Source organism: Ochlerotatus camptorhynchus, unplaced genomic scaffold, assembly GCF_037179485.1.
Source record: "Ochlerotatus camptorhynchus isolate MF236.1 unplaced genomic scaffold, CSIRO-AGI_Acam_v1.1 ptg000055l, whole genome shotgun sequence".
Classification (NCBI taxonomy): Eukaryota; Metazoa; Arthropoda; class Insecta; order Diptera; family Culicidae; genus Ochlerotatus; species Ochlerotatus camptorhynchus.
Genome location: NW_027040545.1, coordinates 2,939,083 through 2,964,958, shown reverse-complemented (window position 1 = coordinate 2,964,958; position 25,876 = coordinate 2,939,083). Strand labels below are relative to the sequence as shown.

Below are 25,876 nucleotides of genomic sequence, written 5' to 3'. Positions count from 1 at the left end.
TATTTACGGCTTGCAGCTAGTGTTCAACCGAGTAGCGTCGATGTTCGATTTCCACTTGACACGGAATATGCTTCGCCGAAGATTCTCTGCCTTTTTTGCTGACCGAAGGCGCTTGATACCCAACAGCTAAGTGTAAAATTTAAGACTTATAAATTTTTAGTAACTTGACAATGCTTTCCAAGTTATTTTCGTTTGTAACTGTAGTAACTGTAGTATATGTATGTCGTCTGTATAATCTGTATTTTTTACAACACATCATTGGGACTATTTCTAGTCTGTTGATGCAACCATAACAAATAAACAAATAAACCCCTCATTTTATCTGTCAAACTTTCATAGCGAATCAAAACAAACATAGTGTAGTACTGGAATTTATACTAGAATGGGGTACGTTAATCGATTTGCTTGGGACCAATAGGCTAGTCAAGTAGTGAGCCAATGCAAAATCGTTAGTTTCGTATTGATTGTTGGTATTAGTGCAGAACTTTGGGTAAATTTAAAGGTTTTCTTGCACTAATATTTATAATTTACCCAAAGTTCTGCACTAATATTTGTGAATTTCACAAACTTCAGAGTAGTATATTGAGCTTTCTGACGTTTATAACACGCACACTTGCGTAATCCCATTTTGAAGTGCGATTTTTGCTATCCTCACTTTCGCTCCAGCGATAAATGTTGGTTTGTTATTGTTATCCTCACTTTCGGACCATCAATACTCGCGCACATAGAATGTACTAAGACTTCTCTGACGTTTATGAAATTCACAAGTATTAGTACACGAAAACCTTTAAATTTACCCAAAGTTCAGCACTAATACTTGTGAAATTCACAAACGTCAGAGAAGTTTATAGAGATTAGTGACGTTTAACGCACGCACACTAGCGGGTATATCGCCGTGTAAAGTTGTTTATTATTTTCCTCTAGCTAAACTAAAAAAATGTATGAAATTAGATCTGTCAAAATGCGCTTGACAGCGATTTGTTATGTGTTTTCCTCGGATTTTCACTAACACGGTCTGACATATCGCACCAATACAACCGGACGTGAGAATCTCAATAGTAACAAAGCTGTATCACCATGTATATACCTTGGAACTTTACATGAACATTTGTGTGATTAAGTTTTAACCTTATGTATTATGGTTTTTTGGAAGTGAACCTTACAAATAATGTGTTGTTAAGAACCAACCTTAAATTCACCAGCACCACTTGGTTCATTAGCGGAAGAGGCAGCAGAAAGTCAACATAAACAATAAAAAAAAATATCGAACCCATCATGCAAGAAATCGATCAAGAGTAGATAATTTACATGATGTCTTCATTCGTGCCATTAATAAATTGGATCCACTGATCAGTTCAATTTGGATGGAGTAAAGACGACAGAATTAAGTATTTTTGGAGTATCCCGACATCATGAACAGACATCATCTGGAAGCCTGGCAGCAGGAATGGTTTCAGTCGCGGACCACTTTCCTGAGGAAGATCAAGGAAACCGTACGCTCCTGGCTGGACAGCCAAAAGTACACGGACCAGCGGATCATCTCAAGACTCCGGACCGGCCATGCGAGGATTTCCTGTAATTTCGATGGGACACCTTTCCGCAAGATCTGTTCAATTTGCAGCATCCTCGCCTCGGTGGAACACGTGCTGTGTGTCTGCCCGGAGTTCCAGAAGCTACACGAACAACATGAACTCCCGGAGAACGTCAGTAATCTGCTTGGTTACGACCCCTCGACGTTGGCTGCGCTGATCGCCTTTCTGAAGGAAGCCCACTTGTATGATCAAATCTAGCCCCCCATCGGTGGCTGCACTGATCTGTGTTCCTCACGTTTCTATTTTTTTCTGCCGTCGGGGTTTCTCCGGCGAACCGGGCACTGTCTCCTACGGTGGAGCTCTACCTTGTTTGCGCACCCAGTCCTCACCACAGCCCCGATCTTATCCTCACTTTACATTAAGTCACTTTAATGTCAAATTAAAACCTATTTTTTAGGCAGGATCAAGCCTGACCATCTGCTGTATAACGTGATGAACTAGCCTACGACTAAAAATCACGGTAATAAAGAAAAAAAAAACATTTTCGGTAAGGTCAAGATATGGTTCGACGGCTAAAGTCATTGTTTACAAAAACAATTACGTCCCTTTGAAATGTTGGTACTGATTTAAATGAGCTGAACAACAAAATGCAAACCGAGAAAGGGGCTTTTGATCGGAGCAACACACACTCAAACAAAATAGCAACCCAAAACAGAGTTTTAGCGGGTCACCAAATTTGAAAACTCATAACTTTTAATTCGATTCGTTCTCATTTCCCATTCCTGTTTTGAAACTATCGATGTTTAGGGGAAACGCTCCTATAGTTGCGGTACGTTAGAAGCGTTAGGTTCCTATAGTTGTGTATGGAGTCTGCATACACAAATATAGGAACCTAACGCTTCTAACGTACCGCAACTATAGGAGCGTTTACCCTATACCCCGTTCACATTACACCGTATATCACGTGATATACGCTGTCTTGCAATGAGCACTCATACATCTAGTTTTCACTGGAAATCTGCTCATTGCAAGACAGCCTATATTACGTGATATACATAAGTTGCTAAATGGGGTTCGGAAATACACGCTAATTCAAGGCCTCCGACGTTCGGCAAATTTTGAACTACAGAACTGTTCGGTAAAAGTTTAAAAATCAGTGAAAAATCCAATTATTAGTAAATTTATTCCGAACTTTGTACAGTTTATCCCATATATTTATAAAAAAAAAATTTTTTATTGATTTCTCACGAGTAACGGTCATATGAAAATTTAACCGACTTGTTCTGCTGTTCAAAAACCGACTTCGGTGATCTGAATTAATTGTAGGCGCCCGTTTAAAGACTTCCGTGGCGGTGCTCTAAAGGCCCAAACGCATTGTGGACGGAAGCGGAACGGAAACGGAAAGTTTGACAGTTGTCACAAATGCCATCAAGATGCCCAACCGAAGTCGATTTGATTCTAACTAGTTTTCAATCCGACAAGTAGGCTTACTCAGATCGGGCTTTTCCGCTGCCGCTGCCGTTTCGCTTCCGCTGGCATTGCGCTTGGGCCTTAAGTACTGTGGAGAGAATATTTCAAAATTTGCATCAGTCTTCTGATACACCCTTCTCAATTGTTGATCCAGAAATATTTTCAGTGCAAAAATTAGCAGAAATCGAAACAGTCATATTTGAAAATTTCATCAGTACGCAGCCTAACGGTCAACACGTGGCATTCGAAGAGGTTATGAGCAACAAAATTCTACCAAAACAGCATTGTTTATACCTGAAAGCTTAGCCACAGTTTTCCAGCAACCACTAGGTACAAATAAAGTAGCAAATTAATTTCCATCGCTTGGTCATGCATTGAAAGTGAAAAAATAAAAACAAACCGCCGGTGCTGCTCAGTTGGAACAAAATACAGCCGCAGCCGGTTGCTGATAAACGCGGCTACGTGCACGGTACTCGCTCTGTGCTATTTAACGAAAGTGCCCACCCGGAGGATCGGCAGCACTTAACGAAGGTGATTTGGAGGGCGCGAAAGTCAACTCGACAGCGCGCTGCAAGAGGCAAAAGGGCGCATCGTACGTAAACAATCGAGTTCAAACGAAATTGGGGGTGATTTTTTGAGGTTTCGTGGTTTTCCGGTGGATTATTTGGAGTCGGAGCATTGCCCTTGATCTTCCGGGGAGGAAATTTTTTGCTAAATTGAGAAAAATTTCAATTCAAGACCGTTACTGGTGAGGAGGTTTTTTGAATTCCGTGACAGTAAGGTGCGAGTGGCCCTTTCGAAAATACAACCGTTATTTTACGTAACCAAATCGATTGATGAATGACGTCACATCTGTCAAAGTTTGTTCCACGGCCTAAATTTTTTCCTCTTTATTCCGCGATGAGTAGTTTGTCGTAAAGCGAAAGGAGTACATTTTCGGAACGAAAAATCGGGAAAACAAGCGTGAAAATATAAAATCTGGTGTTGGAAATCCGTTCCGCAACCGGAGAACATTCGGTACAGTGCAGTGGAGTAGGTAAATCGAGCGGATTTTCCGAAAGTGTCCACGACGACGTCTGGCTGCTTTGAGCTGTGACATTTTGTGCAGCTATAACCTATATTTTTCTGCTGCTGCTGGCTCCTGGCAAGAAACCATCATCATCATCAGCAAGCACCAGCACCGAGTGTCAAATAATAATCTCGAAAGTGCACTGCTAGATGTGGTGCGTGTACAAATTGGAAGAGAATTTCCTGTAATTGATGATTCAATGCGCGATGTAGACATGGTAGGTAGAATTTTGCAGTTCTCGGGAAGTTAACTTTCCTGGGTAGGAAGCTCTCTAGTCTATACTAATGCTGGTTGTTTTTGTATGTGTGTGTGTGTGTTTGTGTATTTTAGGGCCCGTCGGAGTTTTGAACAAGAGGAAGAGCAGCGAATAATGCTTCTTTTGGTGTGACGTACAATTTCCCGAGACCGTAAAAATGCAGAGTGGAGGAGGACCGTTACAACCGGGTCCGTCCGTAATGCGAGGACTAGGGTCGGGAACACCGACCTCTTCACAGCAGCAGTCCGATATGCAGAAAATGCAGTCTCAACCTCCGTTGATGAATCAGCAACAGTATCAGCAGCAAAATCTGTTTCGAAATGCTGGTACGAACCAGAATACGCGCCAGCCGCGTGCCATGGTACCAGCCTACCATAGTGCGTTCATTGCGCCTGTATTTCCCATGCCCTATAATCCGAGGATGAACCAGTGGGCTAACTATGCCTCGATGCCGGGAATGCCCCCGTACTCGCATCAGTACTATGTGCCCCAGGGACAATTCATCTCCGGTCAGCATCAACAGAATCGACGTAATCCGGGCGGTGAAAACAATCTAGTTAATGTAAATAGCAACTATTCCGGAACTCCTTCGAACGGAAGCACTAATCAGCTTAATCCGCTAACGACTATTCCGCAGATGCCGCAGGTTCAAATGCCACCGGGGCAACCGAATCAACAATCGTCGCCGATGACCGTATCGCATGATCTTCTCGTGATGCAACAATTGCATCCACCGCCGACCCAGCATACGCCCCAATCTGGGGTTCCTGGTGCCCCTGGCCAAGCGCCGATAGAACAACATCAGCCAAATCCCGCTCAAGTCAATGTCGGAGCACCGCAGCCCCAGCACACGATGATGCCACAATTGCAGCTTGCTCCTCATCTGACGGCCCCAGCGGCACCTCCGGCTTCTAAAGTTAACAAAAAGAAACAACGTGGCTCACGGGCAATTCCAATTATTAATCCAGACACGCAGGAAGATCTGCTGGACATAATCTACAATGATTCGACGCCCCCGACGTCCTCGGCGACGCCAACAACAGTAGCGTCTACAAGCGGACCACCACCGCCACTACCAGCCGGAGCTGGAGCCGGAAATTCTGCACCACCGCAAGCAAACTATAGCACTATTCCTCCAAATGTACCCCAAGTTCCACTAAATCCAGCAGCCGTAGAGTCCGATTATGATAATTATCCGCCTCATCCTCACCAGGGAACACCGGAATTACCGGGCGGCATGTTGATACATCATCAAGCACCGCCCCATCTGCAGCATCCACCGCCGAATCATCCTCCACCACCAACACACGTGCATCCCGGCCAGGGACAAATGTTTGACATGGGCCGATCTCCGGCAGGGCAGCAGCCCCATGAAATCGTCTATCCCGGTGCTGGTCCACTGAAGCCCGTCAATCCTCCACCACCACATCTTCCTCCACCGCCGCATCATACGATGGTCTCGTCGGTTCCAACAGCTACAGCGGAAATGACTACTGCTAGCGGAACACCGGTCGTTTCGGCCAATGCCAATGCGCCATCGGTTGAAATCAAACCCTATCAGCAGAAGAAGAAAAAACCGGTCAGCGAACCGCCGGTGATCATTCAGCAGCCTCCGCCTTCGGTGCAACCTCATCCACAGCTACAACTGCAACAGCAGCAGCAGCAGCTCCACCATCATCTTCACCACCACCAGCAGCAGCAGCAGCAACATTCTCTTCCAGCTAACATCAATCAACCGCCACCTCCGACCGGAATCAATATGGTCGACATGATGCCCATTCCTTACGGTGGTGCTCCGGAGCGATACCGTACTATTTCGGAAAAATCCATCGCCGAGTCGACCCTATCGACGGACGCGGAACCCTTTGTCTACACTGGTGCCAGCAGCAATCAGCCGCCACCACGCGTAGAGGAAGTTCCTCTTCCGGTACCGGTGGTACCGGTAGTTATACCGGAAGTACCTCCCCCCGCGGTAGTGCTACAGGAACAGCAGCAGCAGCAGCAGCAACCTCCCCATCAGGAAGCAACGGTTTTGCCCAGCAAACCGGAAGTGGTGGAGGAAGTGGCGTCGGTACCAGTACCGGTACCGATTCAAGTTCAAGTCCAAGTCCAAGCGAAACGACCAGTCGACACACTGATGGCCGGATTGGAGAAGCTTAGCGTAGAGGATCAACCGGCGGCAACCGTCGGTCACACTAGCAACAATAACAATAGTAAGAAGAACAAGCAACATAAGAAACGGGTCGAAGAAGCGCCTGCAAGTGAGACTATCAGCAGCAAAGACCCTGGCAGTAGCAAAGCTCCTGCTATAGTAGCAGCAACAACAGCAACAACAACAACGGTAGTGGTTGAACAGCATAAACAACAAGAAGCAGTCGATGAAACCGACCGGTCTGCTATCGTCTCGGTGGAAGAACCTCATCAGCAGCAGTCGTCATCGTTAATTAGTAATTTAGTGGAACATAATACTAGTAAGTTAGATAATGATAATATAATTAATAATAATAATGTGGATTGCACCAGTACTACGATTACAACAAATAACGATAATACTACTACTACGACAGACAACAACAACGTCGCATCGTCGCCGATGGAAAACAACGCTAAACAACAACAGCTCGATTCCCGACAGCCCACGCCACCGAAGGCGGTGGACGTGGAGAACAACGTTCAGCAGCAGCAGCATGAGCAACAACCCGAATTTGACGACAACAAGAACGTGGTGGAAAGTAGCACGTCAGCCGTGATATCCGCGGATCCTCTGCCACCACCACAACCCAAGGAATCGACCCCGGAGGCGGTGGAACAACCGACAGAAGAATCAACCCCGGCACCGGTAGCAGCTACCCTGAAAGCGCCGTTGATTCCGATCAAAAAGTCCCGCTCGCTCACGCTCATCGAGTATGATGCGGACCAGTGGAGTCCGGAAAATCCAACCGGCAAGAAAAAGTATTCCCGGGATCAGCTAATGCAGCTTAAAAACACCGCCCCTGCTCGGGAGAAACCGATCAATCTGCCCAACAGTCTGGAGAACGTACTGGGTAGATCCAGCCACGGTGGAGGACACTCGATGGGAGGTGGTGGAAACCACTATGGCAAGAGCAACTTTGCCGAAATGTCCCTCCTGCCGACCTTCATCAAGGATCGAATGGTTGGCGGAGGTGGTGGGGGTGGCGGCGGTGGCAACATGGGTCAAATGCGACAACCCTATCCACCGAAGCGATCATCCCAACAGGGCAACCAACCTGGATCGCAGTCAAATAAACAGTCCCAACAGGGCATGAACAAAACCGGATCCAAGATCATCCGGCTTCAGCTGGATGAAGAAGTCAAACTGAACGAATGTGAAAATGCATGGCGCCCAAGGTACCTCCAACAGACTGAACCTTCCGACGATATCGATCGGAAAACGGACGTTCTGTTCAAAAAGTTCCGATCCGTGCTGAACAAACTGACACCGGACAATTTCGAAAAGCTGGTCCACCAGGTGAAATCCTTCGTGATTGACACCGACGAACGGTTAGACGGATGCATAAAGTTGGTCTTTGAGAAGGCTATCTCCGAACCAAGCTTTTCCGAAGCCTACGCCAAGATGTGTAAGGAAGTGGGAACGATAGCCATCGTGGCTTCGACTGAGAAGCGAACGACTAGCTTCAAGAGCCGCCTTCTGGCCCAGTGTCAGGCGGAGTTTGAACGACGCCGTAACGACCAGGACAGTGCCATCCGGGACGGTCGCATCAAGCTGGAAGCTAACAAGAATCTAGCAAAGGACGAATTCGAAGAACTGAAGGCTCAGCTAGAGGAGGAAGAACAGAAAGTGCGGCGGAGAGCCGTCGGAACGGTTCGATTCATTGGAGAACTGTTCAAGCACGGCCAGCTGACTGCCAGCATCATGCACAGCTGTATCAAGCTGCTCATCGAAAAGGACCACAAAGACTACGACGAAGAGACGTTGGAATGCCTGTGCAAGCTTCTGACGACGATCGGCTCCAAGATGGAGAAGGAAAACGATCAAGACTTGGGCAAATACTTCGATAAGATGGGCGAAATTGTCCGGCATAAGGAACAGTACCGAATTAGTAGTAGGATTCGGTTCATGATCCAAGATGTAATCGATTTGCGACGGAATGGTTGGAACCCACGACGGCAGGATCTCAATCCTAAAACGATGAATCAGATCCAGAAGGAAGCCGAGACGGAGCAGTTCCAGAACACCATGAGCTACCTTCCTCGGGGCGGTGACATGGGCCGAGGAGGGCGTGGTAACATGCAAGGTGGTTCCAAAATGTCCGGTTCGATGGGTTCCGGCGGGTACAGCCAGGGATCGCTCGGACGGGGCGGTAATCAGGGCTCAATGAAGGGCGGTCGATTGCAAACCGACGACGATGGATTCCAGCAAATTCCGAACAACCGAAACAATCGCTCGCAGTTGCAGATTGATCCCAAGAAGATCAACATTCCCAGCAATCTAGACATTACAGCCCGGCTCGGATCGGCGGCTAGCTACCAGGGCTGGAAGAACAACAGCAACATGTTTGCTGCACTGAACAACGAAGAAAACCAGGCTGCAGGCGGTGGCGCCGGCGGTGGAGGCGGTGGCGGTATGATGGATCGCGATGGCGATCGAGATCGACGAGATCGGGATCGTGGTGATCGGGACCGAAATCAACGTGATCGGGACCGAGATCGTGATCGGGAACGTAGCGGTAGTCATAATAAGAATTCTGGAAGCAGAGATTCCTACCACAAGGGATCGATGGAACGGGACCGGTATAACCGGTACGGCAGCAGTAACAGTCAAAACGATGATCGCATGTCCCGTTCGTCGCGGGAACCATCATCGGGGGGCATGAGACCAATGAGTGGTCAGCACAGCAATAACCAAATGCATGACCGCGATCGGGACCGTGGCAAACTGTCGTCTCAGCAACAGCAGCAATCAACGATTCCTGGACGAGGATCACAGCAGCGACATATTCCACAATCCACAGCTCCTCTAGCGGGCAAAATGGGTCCACCATCTAGCAGTGGCAGTGCCCTTTCGAAAACCGGCTCTGGTCACCTCTACCAGCAGCAACAGTTGCCCCAGTTTGCTATACCAAAGGATGTTGCGGTCCGGCGGAACTTCCCGCTTCCCGACGAAGAAACCGAAATCAGTCTGCAAAAGTTCTCCAAGACTGTGAACAGCGAAATGGACCAATCGGACATCGAGGAAAGTTGCACAATGCTCAAGGACCTCAACATCAAACCCGAATTCTACCACGCTGCCGTTAGTCAACTGTTTATGGACAACGTCGAACGGGATGGCAAGTCTCGCGAAATGGTCGTCCTGGTCATCGCACAGATGTTGGAGAAGAAGGTCATCGTAAAGGCCGACTACCTGCACGCCCTAGAGGAGATGTTCAAGATGGCCAACGATCTAATCATCGATATACCTCAGCTGTACAAGTACGTTGCCACTTTCTACGTGATGCTGCTGAACAAACGGTTCATCAATCTGGTCGACGTTCGGAATGCTGCCCAGGACATTCTGCCCCATTATGGTGCTACCATGCTGAAGGAACTCCTGCTGCAGTACGAAGCCCTCTACGGTACGGATGCCACCGTGATGCTGTGGTACGAGTCGTCCCTCAATCCGACCGATTTCATCAAACTGGGCAGCCCGGACATGGCTGAACAATACCTGACTGACGCCAAACTAGGCTACCTGCTCGATTCCAGCAGCAAAGCCCTCGACATGCAAACCGTCGGCACACAAATCAAACATTTCCTGAAAACGAACGCGAAGTTCATGGACATCTACATCTGGATTTCCGGCTACGTTGGCCTCGAGCGCGAAACCTCGGACGAGTTCATCCGAACTCTCACGAAAGCGGTGATTGAACACTGTATAGATGATGGTAAGACGAAGCTGAACCTCCAAGAGATCCAGAAGTGGCACCAAATCCTCCAGAAGTACATCGATAGCAAGCCGGAGCGGGAACTGCAGGCGCTGTACGCGATTCAGCGATTAGTGGTGGAGCTGGAGCATCCACAGAACCTGTTGCACTCCATACTGGAGCAGCTGTACGAGTTAGATGTGATAATGGATGGATTCCCTCTTTGGAAGGATTCGACGGACCCGCTAGAGGCGGCCGGAAAGGGTGTGTGTTTGAAGGGAATTACGCAGTTCATGACGATGTTCATGGAGAATTCGAGCGACGAGGATAACTAAATACTGAACATGTTTTTTTTTTTTGAAACCGCGTAAATATTTGACTATTGGAAGAACACATTATTATACCTACTAATGGATAATTGATAAAAATATAATGAATAAAATTAACGTTAAGAACAACATTTATTTACATATATATTTATAAATTATCAAATAAAGTATCTGGTGAACCACAAAAAAAAAAGAAGAAAAGAACGGGTGATGACTTCTTCTTCTAAGGCGTTTGAAACTGCATGGCGGATGGATTCACTTCGACCCTTATTACCGATGTCACTTCACGGTGAAGTGACAACTTGTCACTCACCGTGAAGTGATCCCCATTTGATTTACACGGCAATCACTTCACCGTGAGTGACAACTGGTCACTTCACTTCATTTTCATCGTGAAGTGACACCCATAATAAGGGCCTTCGTGTCGGTTTTTTGGGAACCTGATGGGGGTAAGGGGCTGTTCATAAACTACGTAGACAGTTTAGGGGGGGGGGGGTTGACAATTATCCACGGCCCATACAAATTTTAAAATTTTTGTATGGGCAATTGTCTACGTAGGGGGAGGGGGGGGGCCAAGAATCCCAAAAATCTGTCTACGTAGTTTATGAACAGCCCCTAAGACGAGCATCGTTTCTAAACCACATCTATTGACAGTTGGATTTTTGAATACCCCCCACCCTTTTGTCCTATGGACGAGTGCACCGATGGATTTGAGTTCACTCACTGGAGAAAAAATGACACAAGCTGCGGCCAATGTTTACTAATCATGAATAATGAACATTTAGTGTTCATACATTGCCCGGTTATAAACGGTGGTAACACATTTCCAGACTACCCCCATCCCCTCTTGCGTTACGTAATATTTGAATGGGCCCTTAAAGCTGAGTCCCAATTGATGCAGTTTTCAAAAAATTGTACGTAGGATTAAAATTTTAAAATGCTTCTATTTCTCAAATAGATTTTTATTAATTTTTTCAATGATTCTACGGGGAAGGAAAACTCAAGGGCTGGCTACTCAATAGATGTATTATATTAAATATTAGAAGTTTTTCACAATATTTGATGATAGTGGTTTAGGTAGGTTTCGACTTTTCATACCGCACAGTAACACTCAAATTAATTTAAAGTACTATGCATATATTTGTAAACTTTTAGCTATAAGCATTTTAGGACTGTCCTGTACAAAGTATTTGAAATTGCGTTAGAAATCATTTCATATCGCAGTCACAGTTTTTAACTGATAATCTAGTAAGGTCCCTGGCTGAGATGTTCTACGTCAAGCCATGATACGGTCTTCAAACGCCGGTTACCTACACATATATGTCTCGAAAACGCTGCGTTAGTGTGCAACTGTCTTCCCAGCATGGATAGTTTGAGTGTGTCAAGTTGATCGGTATCGAACATGTCATGTCCTGGGGCACTTAACGTTTGCTATCGGTTTGGAGTAGAGAGGGCCTGGCAGAAAGGTTTTCAGCCAAACGAACTGCCTATCAGAGCCAATTGAGCAGCGCCTATCTTGATTGCATTGGCAGTGTTGCAAGAAATCATCTAGGCATTGACCTTTCTGACTTTTATAACACGCACACTTGCGTAATTCCTTTTTTAAGTGCAAGGTTTGTTATCCTCACTTTCGCCCCAGCCAAAAATGTTGGTTTGTTATTCCCCCCTATTCTGCGAGTCACGTGACTCTCTCTCACCGGTGAGGTGACAATAGTCACCTCGTGTGAGGTGACTCTCCATTTGCTTTGCATGGAGAGTCACCTCACACGAGGTGACAATTGTCACCTCACCGGTGAGAGAGAGTCACGTGACTCGCAGAATAAGGGGGATTGTTATTCTCACTTTCGGAACATCAATACTCGTGCGCATAGAATGGACTATAGGTTGTCAGTTTGTTTTGAATCCACTCCTCTCTTATACTAGACCCTCTCTAGTAGACTACTTACACCGGTATACCGGACTTTGCGCAGAAGCTTGCTGAGCGACAAGTACCCAAAGTTGCTATCAATTGGCGCTCCGTGAGGTATGAACGAAACCATCTCAAAAGATTTCCACCGATCCCTAGGCTATCAAGCTTAGCAATCGCAATTTCGTGGTTTAGCTTATCGAAGGCTGCCGTTAGATCTGTGTAGATAACGTCCGTTTGGGTCCGAGCAATCAAACTGTCTATGATGTAAGACGTTAGGCACAGCAGTTTCGTAGTTGTGGAACGCCCAGTTATGAATCCGTGTTGATCTATACTTCGATTATTGCTTGCAATGCGCATCTAGGGACTCTATGACAACCAATTCAAAAAGTTTTGATACAGCACTCAACAACGTGATTCCCCGGTGGTTGTTTAAGTCGCGTTTGCTTCCCTTTTTATGAGCAGGAAACATATCCACAGTCTTCCAGCAAGACGGAAAGAGAGAGCTGGAATATGCGGCGCAGTGGATCTAAAAGACTAGTGATGTTCTTTTTAAGAATAATCGACGGAACACCATCGGGTCCAGTCTTAGCTGAAGTCTTAAGTTTAGATGCTGCTCTAGAAATCGTAGCGTTTGGTTGACCAAAGGAACAATACTGGCCGCGGAAGTAATGAGATTAGCGGAGAGTTGCTCGTCTTCAAACACACTAGCAAATTTGGCTGAGAACAGGTTGCAAACGTCTTGTTGATTGCCAGCAGTTTCACCATTAACAATCATGGAAGAGGGTAAGCCGACTTCCCTGCGTTGCTCATTTACGGAGTTCCAGAAGAATTTCGGGTGTGATTTTAGCCGCCGTTGAATCCTCCTTTGATAGCGTTGAAAACAGAGGCGACTTAACCGCTTATACTCGTGGTTGAGTCTGACATGGTGGCATTTCAGCGTCAGTGTGCGGAATTTATGTCGTTTTCGTTTTTATTACACTACACCGGTGTAGTGTAAGCAGCAATAAGCGCGAGTCATTGACAGCTCATCATCATTTGTTTGTAAACAAATGTTCAATCGATAGCTACACCCTAAAAATTTTCGGTGTTCGGCGGTGTAGCACCGGTGTAGCTACACCGCAAAAACGAAAACGACATTAGTAAAACTTCCGAGAGCAGCCTTCTTATGTCGTTTTCGTTTTTGCGGTGTAGCTACACCGGTGCTACACTGCCGTACACCGAAATATTTTAGGGTGTAGATATAGGATGCACCTTTGTTTACAAACAAATGATGTTGAGCTGTCAAATAGCGAATTCGTTTATTATCGGGGTTAACACCAGTTCCAACCCAGTGCGAAACCGAACTTTTTGTCAGTGTGAACCTCAACCTGAGCTAGGTTTTAAAAACAAACTGTTTTAAAAACAAACTAGCAAACTGACGTTTGTCAGAAAACAAGCAGACCCAATCTTGATACCCGATCCAGGTTGGAACTGAATAATAAACGAATTCGCTAAAAGACTCGCGCTTATTCCTGCTTACACTACACCAGTGCTACACCGCAAAAACGAAAACGACATTAGTTCTTTTCAACGAGCGAAGATCTTATACGTCATCCACGGGACGCGAGAGTCGATATGGATGATCTTTTTGGAAACGTACCTGTCAATGACATATGTCAAGACGTGAGAAAAGGTTTGTGCAGCAATGTTGACGTCTACAGGATCTAGAATATGCTCCCAATCAAGGTTAGACAGCACATGGACAATACTGCGATGCGTTTGGAGTGCTGATTCGATCACGATAACTAAAGCAAGGTGATGATCGGGGTGATGATGCACTTCCTTGACTTGAGGTTTGGGTGCCGTGGAGAGAAAAGGAGCTGTATCATGAGCACTCACAAAGCAGAGATCCAGGGTGGGGTTGTTTTCATTCAACAGGCCATCGATTTGTGACAGAATTGCGGTACTATAACTGTCCAGGAGCTGGTCCTACGTGGAACCACTATGGGTCGGAGTCCATGCAATGTCCGGTAGGTTAAAAACGCCAAGAACAATAACTTCGTCGGAAGAGCCTGCTTTGTCTGAAGCGACCAAGACGGATCGACAATGTGCGTCAATAAGCTTCAAGTCACGGCTTCGATCTGGAGGGATGTATTGCGCGTTTCACACCAAATTGGACTAATAAGCGCGTTTTCACTTATTACAAAGTGTGACGGAAACGTGCACTTTTATCACACATTTTTGGGACAGTCCAGTTTCAGATGCAATCAGCAATACATTGTCCCTGAAGTTGAAGTCCCTGAAGTTGAACAAACGATAAACAATTACATCTCGCGTAACGTTTTAAAAGGGCTTTTGTAAGGCCTTTCAGCCTTTTTCATGCGAACCGAAGTGCACCCATGCAAACAAAGACCGCTATCAGAAAGGGCAAAATTTCCCCTACCAGATGAAGATCTAATTTTTCATAATTATTGGCAAATTTCCAATGATTTTCCTATGAATGTCACTTCCCCGAATTCCATTTTCTCGAAAGTGAAAAGAACGAGTAGCAATAGAAAGAAGGCAGAATCTCATTTGGGGATGCGCTATCTAAGATCAATTTATTATTGTAAGATTTTTATCATTATTATAAAAAAAAAATCGTTTATGGAAAATACGGTTCGAACGTAAACGTGAATATTGGTGATTGTGTTCGGCCGAATAACGAATGAATATTGGTGTCCGAGTATGAAGTACCATAGTTCTGAGCAGTTTTGAAATTTTTTAAAGTAATTATAAATTGTATACCATTTGAATGGAATTGTACATGAAGGTAGGCATTAACCACTTGTGCATGGGAAAAATAAATAAATCTAGACAAAAGTGTAACATACTTCAAATTTTTGGCGCAATGCGCGAAACTAGGCGCTGCGGAGAATGATGGTATAAAACAGATGAACAATGCCTGCGAAGCGTAACTCGACAATCATTACAGATTCATTCCGGAGGACTACATCCAATGTTTGGCGGAGTTCCGTCCGAAGTTTCTCTTCGTCGTCCCATCGCTGATGTTGTTCCTGGCCACACACCCCAAGGTGACACAGGATCATCTTTCGAGCGTGGAAGGCGTTCTGGTGGGTGCAGCCGCTGCCTCCCTTCAGCTGCAGGACAAGTTCAAACAGAAATGCGGCAAAGACGTGGACATTACGCAGGGATATGGAATGACCGAAAGCGCTCCGGTTACTCTCTGCACTCCGCACAAGTACGATCTGTCCAAGGTTGGAACGTGCGGTCAGCTATATCCAAATACTCAAGCTAAGATTGTGTCGCTAACGGATGGAAGCAACCTTGGTCCTCATCAGCCGGGAGAGCTGTACATCCGTGGACCGCAGGTCATGAAGGGTTACCTAAACAACGAAAAAGCCACCAAGGAAACGGTCGACTCGGACGGGTGGCTGCACACCGGGGATGTCGCCTATTACGATCAGGATGGATTCTTCTTCATTGTAGATCGGACGAAGGAACTGATCAAGGTCAAAGGAAATCAGGTGAGTACTTACCAATTGTTTATTAACTTTAACTTGTTTTACATTTGAAGTTTGTGTCACATTTAGAATACTTACAGCAGGTTCCTGGTCGGGGGTTTGTTTTCCTCGTTTGTCTATATAGCTGCTGACAGCAGTTACATAAAATTTATAGATAAGGGTATGGAGTGTAGTACTAACATCTAAACCTGTGGGTGAACACTGAAGCTATCGCGTCTTACTGATCCATCGGTTCCACGCTGGATTCGTCAATGTCCATGGCGTTCTCGTCCGGTTTGGCCGTTTCGGATGCATCTGCCGCCATGGGAACCGCCGCATCGACTGCACCCGGCTGTGGCTGTTCCTCTTCGTCGGTAGCCATCACATTTTCCGACACCACAGACGAAAGCGTTTCCATATCGTCTGAGTTCACTCGTGGTGCCGCAGGTTGTTCCGATTCATTTGTTGAAGGTGGGTTGGCTTCCAGGTTGATGCGCTTGACGACCGTTTCCTCATTCTCCTTCGCGATGGAGACCACGGGTTCTACGGCTGTTGCTGGTTCGCTGGGTGCTTCTGAAGTTTGCTCTGTGGTTTGTGGTTCATCGGTAGTAGTAGTCTGTTTCGCTGGCCGTTCCAGCTCCACTTGCTTTTCTTGTTCTGCTGATGGTACTGGATTCCCCACTGTGTTAACAGAACTGGATTCCGACAGGGTTGTATCAGGGGAAGGGGAAGGTAAAATTTCTCCGGATTCAGAGATCTCGTCGGAAGAAATGGCGACGATGTTTACGATTGATTCAGAGGAGGAGGAAAGTAAAACTACGCCGGTTTCGGTTCGTTCCTCAGGTGAGTTGCTGCAGTCAACGTATTCAACGCTACTTCCGTTGGAGTCCGTTGTGGATTCGGAACTAACTGTGTCTTTATCAGGATCCGCAGGTGATTTCTCCGCAGGAACTGTGGTGGCCTTTAGGTCTGCCGTTTCGCTCTCCGGCTGTTCTTGGGACAGTTTGGCCATTTTAGCTTTAGGTTCTCCGTCATCTATGGAATCGTTGTCGGTTTCCGGTGCAATAGCATTGGGTGGCTTCTCAGTTGCTGTTGGTTTGCTAGTATCGTGAGATTCCTGGGCTGGAGCTTCGTTCCGTTCTTTCTGATCAAGAACATCGGTTCCGACTGCTTCGACCACATTGGAAAGTGGTTCTTCTTTGGAATCCAAAGCGCAAGCTTCGGGTGAAGCCGGTTCCACTTCATCGGAATACAGAAGCTTTTCTGTTTGATCGGATGCTTCTTCCTCGGTTGCGGAAGACTTATCGCTTTCTTTGACTTCCTTTGGCAAGGCCTCTTCCGTCTTCGCGTCGTTGATTTCCTCCACTTCAACTCCATTGTCGGTGAGAGCTATTTCCGGAACGGTTTCTGGTTCGTGGTTTTCTGTTTCCTGTTCCTGCTCTTCAGACGATTCCATCGGGGGTACTTCATCTGCACTCGCCGGAGTTGTGATAGGCGGTATCACCGCTTCCGTTGTTGCTGCTGCCGCATTTGTAACCATCTCATTAGAATCGATACCGAATGCTTCGTTATCCATCTCGATATCAACATTCACCTCCAGGTCTCCGTTGACAATGGAATCCAGTGAATCACCGTTTTCGCTGTCGGATCTTCTCCGGCCGGGTTCCTGTGTGCTGACCACTGTAAATAGAAGAATAAATTAACAACAAATACTCATTTTCTACTGCTTGCAGGTTTCTCCAACGGAATTGGAAAATCTAATCCTAGAGTTGCCGGAAATCTCCGATGTGGCTGTCGCAGGCATAGTGGACGAAACGGCAGGTGAACTGCCAAGGGCTTACGTGGTTCTGAGGCACGGACAAACTCTCAATGAAGAAACCGTCATGAACTATGTCAAGGGACGGGTGGTCAAGTACAAGGAACTGGCCGGTGGGGTAATGTTTGTCAAAGAAATTCCACGCAACGCCGGCGGAAAGGTGCTTCGGCATCAGTTGCATCTTCTGGGAGCGCAACTGGATGATTAGAAACGACACAGTGCATGTCCCAAAGAAGACAGACAGTGAACTAACTAGAGGTGCCTTGATTAATTTTAGCTCAATATAATAGGTATTTTCAAATGTGTGCGTGGCCAAAAGTGTACATTTTATATGGTTATGTCGTACAATTATGGTGTAATAAATATAATTGATTTATACTGTTTCTTTTTTTTCATTGGTAACTCCTATTGAATTGTCCCTGAGGATTACGTTTTCTTGGCAAAGCTATAGACAAATAAAGATGCAAATACTCACCCCTATTCTGTATTTCGTTTCGAACGAAATTCTCATACAAAAAAATATTTTTTTGTATGAGAATTTCGTTCGAAACGAAATACAGAATAGGGGTGACTAGCTAACAGACTAGCTATCTAGAAGACCCAAATAACGTAAAGCTGCATGGCGCCACTTTTGATTCGACATATGAGCAAAGTTCAATCGGCTGCAACCGGTACTTGATCGGAAGAGTAACAACTCAACGTAAATACGTACCAAGAATGTTCTTCTCGACCGCCCTCATGAACTTGTCGATTCTGGTGTAGTGCTTCCGTGGTTCATTCAGCAGTTCGCAGATCCGCTGTATGGTGAAGGGAGCAGAGTTGAACGAATCCATCCGACTCAGCAAGGTCCGCCTCATACGATCGTAACAGAATGGATCAACATTCGGGCACTGTGGCAAATCTGTACAATAATCGAATTCAAAACATTAGTTCATCTTCCATTGAACAAACAATACGATCAACTTTAACCTACCAGCAATGCTCGGTGTATTATCGTGGAAATCCATTATGACAAGACTCAGCTTGGTCCGGAAGAAATACTTCACCGCTGGCCATGGATAAACCGTATCGCCGGTACGAGCGACAAAGCTCAAATAGTCTTCGAGTTCCCGGGGGATTTCCTTTTGTTTCAGTCTCGTAAACCGCTCGAGCATTTGTAGAACTTCGTCCCGATTCTCCATAGCGGACATTTTGTACGGAAAATTTCAGATTTGCAGATTAATTTTACAAAAAACGAACACTGCACACGAGCGTATATCCAAACAAATTCTGATCGTCACACACCGCCATTAAATTGACGTTGAACCCGTTGAACGAGCGAGTTGACGCGGGGAGACTGCCTTTGTGCCGACAAAAGTCTCCACTTCACACAACGGCGCCAGAGTTATGCACTGAAATAAAAGTTCCATTTCTTTTTATATTGTTTTTAGTATTGACCTGACCCCCCTAATAAATTTCTTATGGTTATTTTGCTTAACGACGTGTTTGGGGTATCATCCAAACCATTTGTGGAAAAGTTCGACTATTTGGGTTTTTGTTCGTTTATGGTATTTGTTTATTAGGGCCTCGCACCACCCATCCGTAGTCGCGAGATTTAGTTTCACTGTTGGCGTGACTCTATAAGATTGTATGTATCAATGTTGCAAATCTCTCAGTTCGCAGTGTCATACCCCGTACAGACTTATATCATGTAATATCGAGGGGGACGACTCTATCTACGATGCAGAAAAGATTGTGTTTAGCTGTGGCTAGCTGCACGCAAGCTGAGTAGATAGAAGGAAGATTTATGTCTATTTTGAAGATTTCCTGCAAAAAGATGAAGCGCGATGCAAGTAGCTGCGAGAAATGAAAGATGATTTTTCGAAGATTGATTTGCTAGTGTGAGATTTGTTGAGCATCTAGAATTGAGATTTAGATGTGTCACCCCCCTCGTGTAATATAGACTGTCTTGCAATGAGCACTCATACATAAGATTTCCAGTGAAAACTAGATGTATGATTGATCATTGCAAGACAGCCTATATTACATGATATAAGCCATATAGTATGTACGGGGTATCAGAAAACGATTCAAATTAGTCGATTCTTTGGTCGTCAAATGGACATAAGACCTATTCAAATAGGACTCCAGAGATAGATATAAAAAGTGGTTAAATTTTAAGCATCGGTGAGGATTTTATGCCGACATGTCATGTTAGCCGGTGTCGTGTCTTGTTGATGTTGGTGAATCAAAACATTGGTGAGGCTGTTAGATAATAATATTATTCGTAATCAACACTAAATTTTTGAAGCGGCACAAAAGTTACTGTAAAAATGAGTCTATTGTTGAGAAAACTCGGATCCAGCGTTCTCACCGGTCGGACCAGTTACCTTCTGTCCAGAACGCTTTGCGCGGCTACAGTGGATGCCAAGGAAATCGACAAACTAGTGCATAACAACAAGGTAGTGGTGTTCATGAAGGGTAATCCGGAAGCTCCTCGGTGTGGATTCAGTAATGCCGTCGTACAGATTTTGCGCATGCATGCCGTAAACTACGACAGCCACGATATACTGCAGAGTGATGAATTGCGGCAGGGTGAGTAATGAATGAAAGGTTGCCTGCTCGTTGAATGAACCATCCCGCATTGCCTTGTTTCAGCGATCAAAGACTACTCCAACTGGCCAACGATTCCGCAGGTCTTCATCAACGGAGAGTTTGTCGGCGGTTGCGATATCATGTTGCAAATGCACCAAAACGGAGAACTGATCGATGAGCTGAAGAAGGTTGGCATTAAGAGCGCCCTTTCGGATGCCGAAGGCGCGGACGAAAAGAAGTAGATGGTGATGTTTCCGGTATAATTTTTAAATTTTATTCTAGTGTTGATTCAATAAACTGAATATGCTATCTAATAATAAATTTTTGTGAAAATGTCTTCTGTTGTTTTGAGGTTATGTTTAGTTCGGAACCTTTGCGTGGTTGGGCCTAAACTATATATTTGGCAGACCATGCGCCCTGCTCTAGGACTCGGCCCCCCTTGAGAATATTGCCACTTTTTCCCGCAATTTTATGAACTTGTATCACTAAAAGGTGAAGAAACACTTATTTCAAAGCTTTCTTAACCATTTCAGAAACATGAAGCGACATAATACGGTAAATGTATTACCTTTCGCTCCCCCAAAACAAAGATTAATCTAATATGGCGCATTGAACACATAAGTGCGGAATCGCTAATAAAAGTGCACTTTTACGCTTAATCGTTTTGGTGTTTGTGGTGCATTTATTCCTTGGTTTATAAGGAATAAGTGTGTAGAAGACACCAAGACAATACCACGTAAAAGCGCACTTTTGAGGAGTCCAGTTAGAAATGCAATAAGTATTTCGTAAACAAGTAACGTTGCACCAAGCTTGCAAATGCTCATTACAGTTAAAATGCTATTTTTCGGATTTATGAAGCTATGAGATATTTCAATGATAATTCTTATTTACAAGATGCAAGAAAAGAAGGTAAAGTATGTGTAAGACATATAAAACCTGTCAATTTAGCTTTCAGAGGTATTTTATGATAGCTAGTTGTGATCTTCTTAAAGCAAAATTGCCATACACAAACTTTAAAACCTCTTCTTGCTTCTTACAAATAAAAATAATCATTTTAGTATCCCATAGTTTCATAATTACGAAAACTAGCATTTTTGCTGTAATGAGCAATTCTATAGATAGAGCTGGAATTAGGGCGTAATAGCTTTTGTAAACAATGACTTCTCTTGAGGATTTCTCGAAAGTCATGGCTCTCCCTGGCAAATCGACATCACCATCGAGTTGGTTCACGTAGGCGTGCCTTAAATTCCTAGAAATCAACGAGAGTAGTCATTGTTTACAAAGGCTGTTACGCCCTAATTCCAGCTCTATCTAGAATTGCAAGCCTGCGTTGCACTTATAATTTTCGGCCCCTCAGTGCATTAATCATTGCACCCTGCACTGCAATAAGAAAGCGCTCCAAGGTATGTAACACACTTCTCATTTCCATTCATAACACAAAAGATTTTCAAATATAGATTAAAAGTTACGCTGAATCGCAAGTATAAAAATGGTTCATACATAGATAGAATAAAGTGAATGTATTTATTCGATACATAACCGCTATTTTATTTATATTTAGAGCATGCTTTTTCTGTCAGTTTAATTTACTTTGTTTTTTTTTTAATGCAAATCTAAAATGCTGCAAAACATAACAAAAAAAATATTTTCTTGGTCTAGGTAACTACACAGCAAAAAAAAATGTAATATCGATCAACGTAATTCAAGCTGATGTATGAAATAATGATGTAATAGCAAAAAGCAGATACAATATTACATCAATGGATGTAATTTTGTTCGCAAAATCGATGTACATCGTACAATGTGATATTACTCAACCGATGGATTGACCTGGTTGCAGCAGTTTCGATGTAATATTCAACAACTTTTTTTGCTGTGTATCAACATAGAAATAAATAAGGATATTTATTATAAATCGTTCTGATCCTTGCGTCGTACAAAACCGCTCGAGTTCGAATCCGGTTCACTATCGGACATGGTACTTGTGGACAACCTCCATTGAATCACTACACGAAATGAAAATCAATTATTTTATTCATGTGTTTCACTTATACATTTTTGCCAAAACTTCAGCCTTATACATTCCATAAGACAAACGACATAGGTCCTATAAGAATGCATAAAAGGTATGTGTGACCGTTTATACATTTCATTTGACACATGATCTTCATTAACTTTTTACAAGGCGTCTGCTTATTAGTTGGCTTATACATTTTATGAATAATCAGCAATAGAAATTTTCCAAAAGGTATAAGGAGATTTCTATCCGTGTAGCCAGCACTAATTAGCCCGGTGCAGTACAGCTTCTAGAACGGGGGCTTGTTGAACAAGGCCGTTGAAATGACCACCAACAGCCACGCGTCTTATCGATTCCCTCGCCAATGAAGTCAGCCGGTAAGCTGGAAATTCACAGCATTCTCAAACGGATAGTGATTCTGTGTGAAGGGCATCGAACCGGACTCGAACCAGCAATCACTGCGGATAATTTGCCAGGAAAGTCGACGGGATTTCAAAGTGGTCGATGGCCCTATGGAGAACGCTCATTCGCACACAGGAGTACTTATCCAGCTCTTCAATGCTTACGATGGCCAGTGGAAGAAATCCACGGTGATGACAGTGTTCCTGAGTATTTCTTCTACAAATACTTGCTGGATGGGAATACTGAGCCAAATATAATTCAAGTGATTCATCTAAAGTATTCACTAGTATCTTAAGAAGACTTTTGCATACTCAAACATCTTGGCTTATTGTTTTAAAATTGTCTGATTGTTTTTTTGACGTAGGACTACGTCTGTGATTTCTATATGGGGGTACACTTTGTGAAAACCGAAAATGGAACATGTAGCAAAATTATGAAAAATTTTGAACGTTAATAACTCAGCAGCCCCTGGAACAATTTAAATTATTTTATCACCAATCGATCAGATATATTTCTACGCATCTGTTTAATTTAAGACTTTATCGGTTTTCAAAATTTTACTATTGATTGCCTGCGAAAAGCGATTTCCCTAACACAGATTTCAATGTTAAATTCCATCCGGTTTCAATCACCGCGTGGTGAGTGGTGGTGTTCTCCAGTACCTACATAACGAAAGACTACCTGCAAGCAGCGAGCTGCAGTCCACATGAGCATCCAAGAAGGAGGAAGAAGCCACACCGCTATTGATCGGAATCAGTAGCTCTTCGTGAGTTGCTGTGGGCCATCTATGTCAAGCGCGTCCAGCGCGTCCAGCGCGTCATACTAATGAGTATAAACCCCGCTCAAATTCCTATTCCTACACAAAACACAAGCTCCTGCTGCAGGTAACAAATAAGATTTATAATATAAGACCACGTAGTCCTACGTCACCATTGCGTACAACCCCATAGGGCTGTCCATTGTAGTTTTTTAACTTCATCATCGTCTTCTCGTGCAGGAGCATGGAAGTAAATGACCTTCCGGTTTGAATCAGACGTAATCTTCGAAGTGTACTGAAGGTTATCCGTCTTCTTGACCCGTTCAAATCAGGTTCGATCGTGGGGTTATCGTCGGTCTATTCCTCAACTGGTTCGCATTCGGTTCTATGGTTCTATTGTCGTCATAGTAGGACAATTGACGCACTCGTCACGCCTCTTCGCCGAACACACGTTGTTAATGATCCGTCGGACCGGCGCCTACGATATAGCGGTTCGTCTTCTCGTGCAGGAGCTTAGAAGTGAATGCCTTCCGGTTCTAATCAGACGCGATCTTCGAAGTGCGCTGAAGAGGATCCATCTCCTTAACCCGTTCGAATCAGGTTCGATTGTAGGGGAGCGTCGGTGTCATCGTCGGTCTATTCATCAGCTGGTTCGCATTCGATTCCATCGTAGTCATCGTAGGACCATTGACGCACTCGGTTGGTAGATGAACGGTACCATATGATATTGATGATATTTTTTTCAATAGTTTCAATGACTTCCTTCTTCCCACACTCAAATTTAGCACACTGTGCGGATTCTTCATTGCTGCTAAGTGCCCACAAACCGAGCCACAAACCATGCATATTTTTTGAACGCTAAATTGTTTCGCAACATTCATAAATAATATATTCCGCATGTTTTTTTTCACTCACTGGGTCCGTATTTGATGACACTCTTTTCTCCGCAAAAATCAGAAGAAATACTCTGCAGCTATGATCGTCATTTTGTTGTGTGCAGGAAATATCATCAGACTGCCACTCTTCTTTATCGCCAAATCCACCAGTTTTCGTAAGCACTACTACATCCAGCAGTGGGTTAACACCGAGGTTAACACACTGTTTTACAGTTTTGGGTGATGCTCTGCGCAGTGCATGGGTCAATTTTTTGCCATTTATATCCAATGATATAAGGTAATAATGCCGACCACCATCACCCCGACGCCGCGGGTTCACTCCATTGATGGGTTGGTTGTCAATCGATCGACGACCGCATTCACAGAAGAACAATTGACACACCTCAACAGGGGACTAGGATACGCGGTTACAACCAAGCTAGACGTGAAGCAGATCATCATTGACGTGGAGACAGCGATTATCGAGACACTTCCAACAACATCACAGAATACGGTTAGGACTATCACATCGAACATAATCAAGGACGGACAGGACGGACGCGCCAACGAAAAAGAAATTCGGATTGTAAAGGAGCTAAAAAGTAAAGCAGTATACTACGTAAAGGCAGACAAGGGAAACGCGGTCGTTATCATGGACAAGGACGATTACGATAATCAAATGACAACGAAGATTAACAACGGACCGTATAGACAGCTTCGAGTAGACCCCTTACAGAACATAGTGAAACGCGTGGAGAAAGCACTGAAGGAGTGCAAATCGATATTAGGAGATGGAGCAGGTCGTATACGGGAACCCAATCCCATTCTACCCAGGATCAAAGGTCTTCCCAAAGTCCACAAACCAGGAAATGAAATGCGAGAGATCGTGTCTGCAGTTGGTTCCCCCACCCACAAACTAGCGAAGTGGCTAGTCAAAGAGTTCCAGAGTATGCCGAATCAGTTCCAGAGTAAAGCAGTTAGTAACACCCAGGAGTTCACCCAGCAACTACAATCTTCAGGAGACATCAACGAGGACGAGATTATGGTATCTTTCGACGTCACAGCTCTTTTTCCCAGCGTACCGGTCAAGGAAGCGATCAACCATTTGGAGGACTGGCTATTAACACAACGAGAGGATGCAGCATGGAGAAACAAGGTTCGGACGTACCTTAAGCTGACCCGCCTTTGTATGGAAGAGAACTACTTCTCTTTCCGAGGTAACTTCTACAAGCAGACGAAAGGAGCCCCAATGGGAAACCCCCTATCCCCCTTCTTGTGTGAACTTTTCATGGCCAACTTGGAGACAATCCTGAAGGAGAAAGGATTATTACCAAACCGTTGGTGGAGGTTTGTTGACGATATCTTCAGCGTAGTTAAACGGGAAGCCCTTCCACAAATTTTAGATGAGATCAACAGAATTCATAAGGATATCAAATTCACTCACGAGGTAGAAAAAGACGGGAAACTCGCATTTCTCGATCTTCTAGTCATCAGGGAATCGTCATC

At 44.7% G+C, this 25,876-nt stretch overlaps 4 protein-coding genes across 7 annotated transcripts in view; 3 read left to right on the top strand and 1 right to left on the bottom strand.

Moving 5' to 3' along the window:
• Nucleotides 1–18,076, top strand: part of LOC135717394 (REST corepressor-like) — a 63,360-nt gene extending 45,284 nt beyond the window's left edge. The window contains exons 5-6 of the mRNA XM_065239462.1: nucleotides 15,401–15,953; nucleotides 17,663–18,076. Of these exons, the coding sequence (XP_065095534.1) occupies nucleotides 15,401–15,953; nucleotides 17,663–17,953 (844 nt within the window). The 3' untranslated portion in view covers nucleotides 17,954–18,076. The remainder of the gene's footprint in view (nucleotides 1–15,400; nucleotides 15,954–17,662) is intronic.
• On the top strand, nucleotides 3,895–10,548 carry LOC135717367 (eukaryotic translation initiation factor 4 gamma 3-like). Of its 4 annotated transcripts, none has more exons than XM_065239408.1 (3): nucleotides 3,895–4,288; nucleotides 4,402–5,468; nucleotides 5,541–10,548. In XM_065239408.1, exons 2-3 carry the CDS (start codon nucleotides 4,485–4,487, stop codon nucleotides 10,542–10,544), a joined length of 5,988 nt encoding a protein of 1,995 aa, XP_065095480.1. In that variant the 5' UTR covers nucleotides 3,895–4,288; nucleotides 4,402–4,484; the 3' UTR covers nucleotides 10,545–10,548. The 4 variants fall into 4 exon arrangements, with proteins under 4 accessions (XP_065095480.1, XP_065095482.1, XP_065095479.1 ...); XM_065239410.1 differs by having other exon boundaries at nucleotides 4,402–6,798; nucleotides 6,895–10,548; XM_065239409.1 differs by having other exon boundaries at nucleotides 3,896–4,288; nucleotides 4,402–4,889; nucleotides 4,965–10,548.
• PPP4R2r (Protein phosphatase 4 regulatory subunit 2-related protein) lies at nucleotides 15,950–19,055 on the bottom strand. Its single transcript, XM_065239473.1, has 3 exons — nucleotides 18,719–19,055; nucleotides 18,458–18,646; nucleotides 15,950–17,609 (listed from the first exon to the last, which is right to left on the bottom strand). The coding sequence occupies exons 1-3, from the start codon at nucleotides 18,933–18,935 to the stop codon at nucleotides 16,168–16,170; spliced, it is 1,848 nt and encodes a 615-aa protein (XP_065095545.1). The 5' UTR covers nucleotides 18,936–19,055; the 3' UTR covers nucleotides 15,950–16,167.
• Nucleotides 19,056–19,988: 933 nt separating this feature from the next.
• On the top strand, nucleotides 19,989–20,590 carry Grx5 (Glutaredoxin 5). The gene is made up of 2 exons (XM_065239309.1): nucleotides 19,989–20,319; nucleotides 20,383–20,590. The coding sequence occupies exons 1-2, from the start codon at nucleotides 20,058–20,060 to the stop codon at nucleotides 20,559–20,561; spliced, it is 441 nt and encodes a 146-aa protein (XP_065095381.1). The 5' UTR covers nucleotides 19,989–20,057; the 3' UTR covers nucleotides 20,562–20,590.
• Nucleotides 20,591–25,876: the final 5,286 nt, after the last annotated feature.

Coding starts and splice junctions, on each gene's coding strand:
- LOC135717367 (XM_065239407.1), top strand. CDS start 4,485: ATGCAGAGTGGAGGAGGACCGTTACAACCGGGTCCGTCCGTAATGCGA.
- PPP4R2r (XM_065239473.1), bottom strand. CDS start 18,935: ATGTCCGCTATGGAGAATCGGGACGAAGTTCTACAAATGCTCGAGCGG. Junction 18,647..18,718: donor TAATACACCGAGCATTGCTG/GTAGGTTAAAGT, acceptor ATTATTGTACAG/ATTTGCCACAGTGCCCGAAT. Junction 17,610..18,457: donor GGTCGAGAAGAACATTCTTG/GTACGTATTTAC, acceptor TTCTATTTACAG/TGGTCAGCACACAGGAACCC.
- Grx5 (XM_065239309.1), top strand. CDS start 20,058: ATGAGTCTATTGTTGAGAAAACTCGGATCCAGCGTTCTCACCGGTCGG. Junction 20,320..20,382: donor GAGTGATGAATTGCGGCAGG/GTGAGTAATGAA, acceptor GCCTTGTTTCAG/CGATCAAAGACTACTCCAAC.